This window comes from Peromyscus maniculatus, chromosome 16 (assembly GCF_049852395.1).
Source record: "Peromyscus maniculatus bairdii isolate BWxNUB_F1_BW_parent chromosome 16, HU_Pman_BW_mat_3.1, whole genome shotgun sequence".
Lineage (NCBI taxonomy): Eukaryota > Metazoa > Chordata > Mammalia > Rodentia > Cricetidae > Peromyscus > Peromyscus maniculatus.
Genome location: NC_134867.1, coordinates 49618390 through 49628346, shown reverse-complemented (window position 1 = coordinate 49628346; position 9957 = coordinate 49618390). Strand labels below are relative to the sequence as shown.

The 9957-nt window shown below is 42.0% G+C and overlaps 1 protein-coding gene across 1 annotated transcript in view; it reads right to left on the bottom strand.

Moving 5' to 3' along the window:
* Window positions 1–1061: 1061 nt before the first annotated feature.
* The window catches only part of Samd5 (sterile alpha motif domain containing 5), a 400983-nt gene continuing 392087 nt past the window's right edge, over window positions 1062–9957 (bottom strand). Inside the window, exon 2 of the mRNA XM_076552787.1 lies at window positions 1062–1886. Within this exon, the coding sequence (XP_076408902.1) occupies window positions 1776–1886 (111 nt within the window). The 3' untranslated portion in view covers window positions 1062–1775. The remainder of the gene's footprint in view (window positions 1887–9957) is intronic.

Sequence of the window (9957 nt, the reverse complement as noted above, 5' to 3'; positions counted from 1 at the left end):
TACCTGAATAAGATGAAAAGAATTTAAAAATAACAAAGGAAGATCTCAGACCCAAACAGAGCTACAGATTAGAACCACAGCACCTTTGTATGACTGTGCCTGAGCAAACTGGATGGAGTTAAACACACTGTGTTTGTTCATGCCTTGGTCCCCCCCTCCATACCCACCCCACCCCCGTCAATGGAGAGGTATAAATACGTAGCCTCTGGTCTTTTCAAACCTACACCACCATATTTCATTTATGGCATGCAATAAGGTCAATGGCAAAGAATAAAAAGTACCCACAAGGGCTAACTTTGTCAATTTAAAATGTGGCTCACCGTCTGGCCCATTGTTAAGCAAGCTGTTCAAATAACGTCTTGGTTCACATGTCTGTGGGGCTCTGATAGGCTTCAAAGTCTCTGGGAAAGCCCATGCAAGTTTGAAATCTAACCCCCTTCACCTTGCCATCTTTTTCTCTCCCCTTTTCTGATCTCTTTAATCCAGAATCTTTAATAGAAAAATTCCACTGAAAGACTGGAAACAGCAGGCGCTCAGAATCCCATTACACGTTATTTAAAGCAACATCTGTAGTCTTTTGAACATGTCAAGAGCAACTTAGGTGACCTCTGGGGACTCTTCTTCAAACATGTCCTATTAAACACACACAAACACAAGTAAAATGTATTTTAAGGTCTGATTACAGAAAAATCCTCTCCAGAAACCAAGCTAGCACTAAACGTTTCAATGAAACCCTGTTCAAGAAAAACAAACAAGAGCCCCAAATCCTACCTAGATCTCTGATTCGTTAATTAATGTAAGAGCAAGGTTGTTTTGCTTGTTTTGGATGAGGAACGTGAAGGAGCAGATTCTAGAATATAGCCGAACCAAGTCCAGTGCTTTTAAGGAGCAACTGTGTCCACCAGAACCAATACCCTGAATGATGTAAGAAAGCCACATGCATGTGACTCTTCCTCTTCCTCAACCAGAAGACAACACTGACAGCATTTTCTATGTCCAGAAAGTGGAAGTGTCCACTCTCAGAAACAAAACAAAGCCACCCCTACATCACTTACATTCTACTGTGATATGTATAAGTCAGAGAGGACCCAGGTTTCCTTTTTTTTTTCTTGTTATTTCTTTTCTGTGTTATGCTCCAGTCATTCTTTGAAGGGAGAGATCTTAGCATTAATGTTAACATCTAGAAAAATACCAATTCCTGTCATTAACTTGCAGAAAGAAATCCATAACCCAATGCATATGTGATTATAACTAGAGAGATAGGAACATACCGGATTTTGTAGCTTAATAGAAATGTTGTAATACAGTAGAACTTAATGATTATGGGTAGTCCCTCTAGACCCCCAATACTGTACAGATAAAGTCATTGTGTATGGGAGGAGGAGACCAGAGCATGACAGAGAAAGTGTGATAGGAACACAGCCATTACAGCAGAACAACATGCTCCCATAAGTAGCAAAACCTTAAATAAAACACCTCCTTCTGGAGTTTTATGGTTTTATAATAATTGGGATGGGAGACATTTAGAAAAGTCCAATGACAGCAGAAAGAAGTTCAGAAAAATAAGAAAAGAAAATCCACTTAAAAAGAATGTCTGGAAGGCAACTTTCATCAACACTTCATCAGCCGCTGGGCCTTCTTCCAGAAGTAAGAACCGAGTGAGCGACAGCTCCCGACAACGATCCCCCAAAACCAAAATCCCTCTAAAACAGATTTAACACACACCAGCAGCCCACTACAAAGCAACTCGTGTTTTCCACTTCGTGTTTTCGTTCTCACAGGCGCTTCTCATGTAGCCTTGGAGCCACACCGGGTCCCACAACAAAGCGAACACTTACCCGACAGATCAATACTCCCCGAAGCAACGAAGAAGAAATACCACTTACCTAGGAAAAGAAGAGAGAAATAGAGATTAAGATGCTGTCGTTTCAAGACAATTATAGCAGTTCTCAGATGATCTGAGTCCCTGGCTGCTGGTATTTTCATAGTGAGCATCATTAAGGTTTTTCTGGGGGAGTGGAAGGTGGCAAAATTGAGTTTATTTGTACACGAAGGGAAGTTGGTGAGGAATAAGGAGGGTTTCCACTGTTGTATTGTCCACAAACCCACTGTGAGTTAATTTCACTCTAAATCAAGGTGACGTGCTACCACAGGTGGGCTAAAGTAGGAGTTGTTAGCAGGAATCCGACAGGAATGGAAATACACTTTAGCTGTTTCCAGGCAGAGGAAAAGATGGCCAGAGTCAAACCCCAGACAGGTCTGTACAATGAATCTCTGTCCAGTTACTAAAGATTCTGCTTCCCTGAACCAGGGCTCTCCATTCTCCGCACGCATTAGATTGGCCAAGTAGTTCCTAGGGCCAAAGTCAGAGGTTTTGAGGAAGAAGCAATAACCATAGCTTATTGCCTTCCAAGTCCTCAGATTTGCGACCATGAAATAACCACTATGACTTTCAGCTAACTGTTTTGAAATATTTCAAATGACAAAGATTCAAAATGTGAATAATAATTTGTATGAAACTTCTCATTTCAGTTTCTAATTTTTTATAATGAAAAACTATGCCTCAGCTACCCACTAGGTAACAAGACAAGGCAACAGACACCGTGCACTAGAAATTAGCCCATATTTAAAACAGTGTGCAGCAATAGTCTACAGTACATAAATAACTACTTCAGTTGTCCTATTCTTATATTTATAATATGGAATAGTTTTTCTTCTAAAGCCTGAAGTCTTGTGACTATTAAAAAAGGAATTTATAATGAAATAACAGAATAGGAAACATAGCTGGGAGTGACGTGCTACCCCCCACCCCCTCCACCCCCACCCCCTTCCCATCCCCCCACCTCCTCCCTCCCCTCCCACCCCCCACCCCCTCCCACCCCCCCAACCTCCCCCGCCGCCAAAAAAAAGTCAAGGAAATGGTTTATAGGCCTAAGTTACTTTTGCATCTCCAAAATTATTCATAGCTGCTTTGTTCATTTATTCAGGAGATATCTATTGAATGCTTTATGTATATAAAAGTTGATCATAGACATTACACAGATATCAACTACTTATGAAAGCAGCATTGATGCTACCAACAACCTCACAGTTCAGGGGAAATGGATGTTTTTGTAGATATCAAGATGGTGGAAGGGAATTGTGGTCCAAAGTCTTCACCAACATGTAAAGGAGATCGGACAACAGTGTGGCTGCTTACTCTTCTACTCCCTGTTGTATTGTGTCTGATATGGGACAGATTCTCCAGAGTGCAACTCTTACGTGCTTACACGGACACGAAGGTTGGTATGCATCATCTCAATGATCCCCATGCACAGGTCTTGGAGGATGGGGCCCATGTGCCTGCTCCTTTCACTTGGCCAATGTTACTCATGTGTTGCATCTTCATATCTACAACATCTAATTCCCATCAATTCCTCTCCTACACAGCTACTAACCATCACTTTATAGGGAAGTTTCATTATTCAATGAATGACCTTTTACCAAATCCCTGACATCAGTTCCAAAGAACTCACCATCTTGGATAAGTGATATTTTTGTCTGTTACTTGGTCATATTTAATTCTTTGAAATAAATTTCAGACGAGTATATGGTATATATTTATGCATGGGTAAATACTCTTTGGAGGTTAAAAGTCTTTAAGAATAGGAATGGTTGTTCAATATAATTTAGTTCCTGTGTAAAAGACTTGTACAGGGAAAATTCAATGGGAGCAAAGAGCTAAAGATGGGAAACATGCGTCTATAAGCTAAGGATTTCAGTGACTGTCACTATCACAAGAAACCAAGAAGAACCACGAAGCAGACTTGTCCTAGTGAGGATTTCTATTGCTATGACAAAACACCATGACTAAAGCACCTCGGGATCAAAGGGTTTCTTTGGCTTATGCTTACACAGCACTGTTCATCACTGAAGGAAGTCAGGGCAGGAACTTAAGTGGGCCATGAACCTGGAGGCAGGAGCTGATGCAGAGGCCATGAGAGATGTTGCTTGCTCTGGCTTGCTTGCTTATAGAACTCAAGACCACCAGCCCTGGGATGACACCACCCACAATGGGCTGGGCCCTCCCCCCCCCTTCAATCACTAATTTAGAAAATGCCTTACATGCTTGCCTACATCCCGGTCTTATGGGGGCATTTTTTTTTTCTCACTTGAGGTTCGCTCCTTTTATATAACTCTGTCTTGTATATAAAACTATCCAGCAAGCACACTTTCAAAGCATGTCCAGGGGAACAAATCCTGTCAAGATTTTACTTTTTTATTTCTAGCTACAAGAACAGAAGGTCGTCAACTTCTGCTCTTTACACACCTTTGTCTGTGGTACTTTCCTGAAGCAAATCTAGAAAACGAGCATCCCTTTGTGAAAACAGAAAGGAAAAACCCCTGAGATTTTTACGGATGTGAATTTGTCTTAGTTTGGGTATTCTGATGACAGAGATGCTAAGGTAGGAAGAAATATGCATGGGCTCTCTTATGATGTTCACTAAAGGATATAGTGAGGAAACAGGTGGAGAGGGAGAGAGATAGGAAGCTGGGGAGAAGTGGATGATACTTCTGAGAGGTGGAAAGGCCACTATAGAGTCTTTAGTCTCCCCCTAGAAGTAGCATCCTTGTCTCCACACTCAGCCAATGAGCAGCCAGAGTCAGGCTTGGATCACGACCTTTAAGGCTACTCTCCTTCTCTATCAGGTCAGCCAGATACATCCCAACGGCCTCCAAGCAATCAGATATCCAGAGCAAAGAGACAAAAGACAGAGGTTGAACTAGTAGGACCAAGTGGTTAATGCACCATGATGTGAGACTGGTTTTGACATAAGCAGAGGTTTTAGCCTCTGGTGCACATTCGGAGTGTTGGAACGGACAGTCAAAAGTCTGTTCAGGTGAGAGGATGCAGGTGGAGATTTCTTAGGCCTCTGAACAAAAGTCTCAGTCCTAGGAGATCGTGACAGGTCAGTGTACAACTAGAAAGGAGAGAAAACCCCCACAAAAGACACAAGCATGATACAATGGAGAGGGGGGAGGGGCAGAAAGAGACCCCAAATCAATGGAATTTGCAGAAGAGCATGGTGGGGGCCAGCTGAGGTGGAGCTGCAGTGTTTGGGGAGCCCAGGGAGGAGCTGGATGGGCTGGTGAAGGACTGCAGGGCCATCAGGGAAGATGAGCACGGAGGAGGCAGGCAGCTCTTTCCACTGAGAGCATTTTATCAAGGTGACTGAGCGGAAGCCTGGTCTCAAGGGAAAAGCAATGAGTCATGGGAGATTAGGGTCAGGACCAGCAGGTGCTGGCTCTCTATTTCCTGCTTTTCTCATGATGGCAAGGACAGAGACAGGATATAAAAGACGGAAAAGCTCAAACTAACCGAAGGAACAGCATTAGGTTTTGAAGATGAACACGGAAACTTACTAGCAAATAAAATAACATTATAGCTCCTCCTGTGTTCTCTAATCCTAACTTATCTACAAGATGTTAAGGTTTCTGTTCTGGAATTTGTATTCCCAAATTGATGAAGCAATAGACAGATGCATCTGTGGGATTTAAGCCTCTCTGTACTTCGAAGTTATGCTATTTCCATTTACCACGCCTCCCCCTTTCACCAGACAAGAGAATCGATCTCCAACTGATTGTAATCAGGAGGAGAGAGCAGTCCAGTGTTCCTTCTTTCTTCCCCCTAATTGGGAATTCTCAGAGCAAGCCCGTTAGCATTCCATGGTTACCAGACTAAGGCTGTAGCTGCAGATTTTCCACAGGGAGCTTTTAGCCAACAACTAACAGATCAATGCTTGTGCTTTGTAGGAGATGAGGTGTTCCCATAGCCACCACACTGACCTCTTCATTGCTCACAGCTGGAGGGACTTCCCTACAGTCCCAACCCTCTGCCTACTCTTTGCTGATCATGGCAAGGTTAATAGGAAGCTATGCAAAGCATTTAGTCACTCAGACATCACGATGGCTAAAGATCAAGTCAAACGGGTCATGTGACTATGTCCTGTTTACATTTGCTTTTATTTCACATTTTCTCAGGAATCTAATAGTGCTCAGATGAGACTCAGGGCAAGGAAGATCCTCTTCAAATGAGAAACTCCTGAACCCAGAGCAATTTCATCCTGGTTTTCGTTATCACGCCTATCAGTAAATACCACACATCAGTAAATGTCCCCAGTAGGAAAACTACATACACGTGAATGTGTGTACACGCACACACACAATCAATTGATTTGAGCTTGTTATGTTGCATTCCAAGGTACTATGTTTATGTCAGTTAATACCTTTCAGAAATATTTTATTTTTGTTTCGTAGGTTTTTACACTGAAGTAACGTTCTCCGTGGGTTGCTTTGTATTGCAAACTAAATGAACTGAATCACAACCACCACCAGGCTAAAGCCAAGCAGACTGTTTTGAAGTGTTCATGTGGTTTATATCCCTATGTTTTTCTCTCACAAATGCTAATTTTCTATGAAAGGACCGGATAGCTCGTACCTCAAATGACTCTGTTTCAGTATGAGTTATTCCAGTGCTTGTGTGCTCAGATGAAATCGAAGCTGACAAAGGCTGCCACGCTATTAACTCACAACTTACTGTTACACAGGCAGGCATGTTTGGAATTCCAGTGCCAGCAAGGGCTCTAGCTACCCAGAGCCAAGCCCTCCAGAGGGGAAATCTGCCAGAGCCCTTTTAACCACATGCCTGTAGGAATTTGTGCACTTAATTAAATGCACAGACCAAGCAAGCAGCGGAGGGGTGTTTATTCACACACATGTCACGGGATCAGCAGATGGCATTGCATTAGAGACTGAAATTCCCTGATGGCATGCTACACATCCTGCAGAACACATCAGACCCAGGTATCTAGTGCCTCTAATATTTTTTTATATAGAAAGAGGAAAATAACATACATAACTGTAAGTGGGAGGAAAAGCCTGTATGATGTTTCAGTCACCAAATTTCCAAAATATAGTTTGCAGCCATCAGTAGAGCAAGGCCTGCAAAGAAAATGTTTTGGCAAAAATGTGAGTCATCCTACACCTTTTGACCACAAGATGAGGCATGATATACAGTGCATAATATTTGGTGGTCTCTCAGGGCTGTGTCCTGGAAAAGTTTTGATTCCTAGGATTTTCCTAAGATCGAAGTTGCTTCCGAACAGCACACAATGCATTGTACTGGGGAGATGCTCTGTAGCCACATTCACACTCACAGTGAGAACAAGCAGGGAGACCGGCAGCAGATCAGCTGTGGGGAACACACTTACAGGGAATTCAGCTTCTGGTATTCACACCCTTGAGTGTGACTTCCTTCAAACCCACAGGACAAGAAAGGTATATGACTCTCTCGGTTAGGTAATGAAAGGCCCCGTCTTGCTAGCATACTTCATGTGTGTATGCGTATGCATGGATCACTGTGTGCACGTGTGTGCTGCTGGCTTTGAAGATATAACTTTCCATGAATTGTAGAATTGTAAAGTGAGGTCCATAGATAGGACCATGAAAGCTAATTGCCAGAAAGACCATGCCTCAGCTAAAGGGTCATAACTTCCACGCCACCTTCTGTCTCATGCTCCAATGTCAGTTTGCACAAAGGGAAGAGGAACAGAGGACTGAGTCAAAACAAGTGGGTAATATTTAAATCAGCCCTGCTTCTATAATGATACTTCCATAAGCTCCTTAAACAGAGGGATAACTCTTCAGAATTGGTTCACATATCAAGGTAGTGGGAATAGGCATGCTTAGAGAAGGTATGGGAACTCCCTAATCATTGTACCATACCTCGACCATTTATCTGCTCTTGGGTTAGAGTATTTAAAATAAACCATTGATAGTAATCAAAGTATCTTCCTGAGTTCTGCAAGCCATTTTAGCCATTGAGAAGTGTAGTGGGTAGCTGTTCCAGCTTTGACCTGGAAGTACTACCCCCATTGAGGCCAAGACAGGAGCCCTTAAGACCTGAGATCCAGAGTGCCAGCTCTCTTGGTTCCTGGATCCTGGATGCTGGAGGTAGACCAAGCAGAGTTCTCCAGAGAACACCGATGGACTGCGCTTCACCTTTCCCAGACCCTGCAGCCTATCCCTTTACTTGCAAGTTACCCCACCAAATAAACCTTCCTTTTAACTATGTAGAGTTGCCTTAATACTTCCACCAATAGAGAAGAAAGTTACAGGAGTCCCAGATTCTGCAGGGGAGTCAACCAGATGTGTGGGCACCCTGGGTACCCAACTCCTAGGATTGACATCTGCTGAGGATATGGGGCTTGTGACATTGACATCTTAACCCGGGGAAATTGTTTCAGAATTTAACTGAATTATTGTACAACTAACCAGTTGGGATCCAAAGAGTTGGGGAAATCATTGGAATGAAGAAAATTACGCATTCTTTGGAGCCAGAATGCTGAGAGGAAAAACAGTTTATGTCAGGTCAAATACTTCTCCTTTACTGAATCCAGGTCCTGTCTACTCAGTTGAAGCAACCCACTCTAATATATCAGCATTTAATTTCCCACCTCAATCCTAAATGAAAAGGAAGAGATTCTGAATTACTACTTGGTGTCTTAATGACCAGTAACCATCTATTATTTAATAGGTTCATCAGCACAAAATAGATATTCGATAAATATTCATTGAGTGAATAAAAAGAATTATTTCGGCCTTTGACATTTCCTTTAATAACAGCAGTAATTAAAGTTCTTTAATGGAAGTATTAACAACAAATGTTTCTTTCATGGTCTTCAAAAGCACTAGGTGGATAACTAAGAGACCAAAGCTTTGCTGAACATAGATTAGTGAGGAGTAGGACTGATCTGCTCCTCCCATCGAACGCATGCTCACTAATGTAGATTAATCTCCCACTTTAAGCCAGTATTTCCTAGAATGGAACACAAGGCATAGGTTCATTGACGACTCAATCACCTCTTGAATTACAAAGAATTTTCACTCTGCTTGGAGCTCTACTATTATTCATAAATGACTCAACTTAACCAGCCATGAATTTTCCCATGGAAAAAGTCCTAACTGTTATAAAGTGTTTCAGAGAGCTGGAAGTACTATTCCCCAGAAGTACTGTGCATGTTTAAGCATATATATACTAACTTTAAGTTTTCATTTTTTAAACTAAGAAATCTACCTGAGAAAACTCCTAGGCAGTTTCTAATTTATAAGAAATATAGGCCAGTGTTAACCCTTAAATCCTCCTATAGACTTTTGGTCCACAAAATCACAGACTCAGAATGGTTTAGCCCTCTGGTTATTAATAATATCACTTGATGCTTTCCTGAAAATAATCCTATGTTCATTCTAACTTCAGTTTAAATCCTTCCACTGAGATGTATAGTTCATTATCCTGAGTCCAGCTGCATTATTGTGAAGTAATGGTACACCTTTCCTGCTTCCAAGGCTAAGGAAAGTGCCAGTGTCTGATAGTGACTTTCTGCACAGTCTTCTTCCATAAGCCTAATTCAGGAAAGCAGTAGATAGCCCTTAAGGATGGTTAGGTCTCTCTGTTATAGATCATGTACCCTTGCTTGCTAAGGGACTTGAGTTTCTTTGTATCTTGATAATCTCTAGACATTATCCCCTCTATCAGGAAGAGTCATCTATTTGAATATGGCTGATTGAATTTCAAAAGAAAAGGAAACTGGGGGTTTATCTGAAGGTCTTTTAATGCTATTGTTAGAAAAAAATCCCTTAGTCTTTATCCAGTAGGGTTTAGATGACAGAGACAGAGCTGAGTTGATGGCGTATGGCTGTTGGCCATGACGAGCCAGTTGTTCAGTTCCCAAGGACATATTAGCAATTTAGTTCTGTATTCCTGTCTTCGTGTGTGTCTCTGGAAAGCTGGACCTGCTTTTTTTGTCGGTTTTATCTTTCTGTGTCTTCCCACCTTCCTTCTCCAACACACATGCACAGGCTATGACAATGTTTATGACTGCTGTGTGGAGACATGAATTCTGGGATCATGGAAAGTGT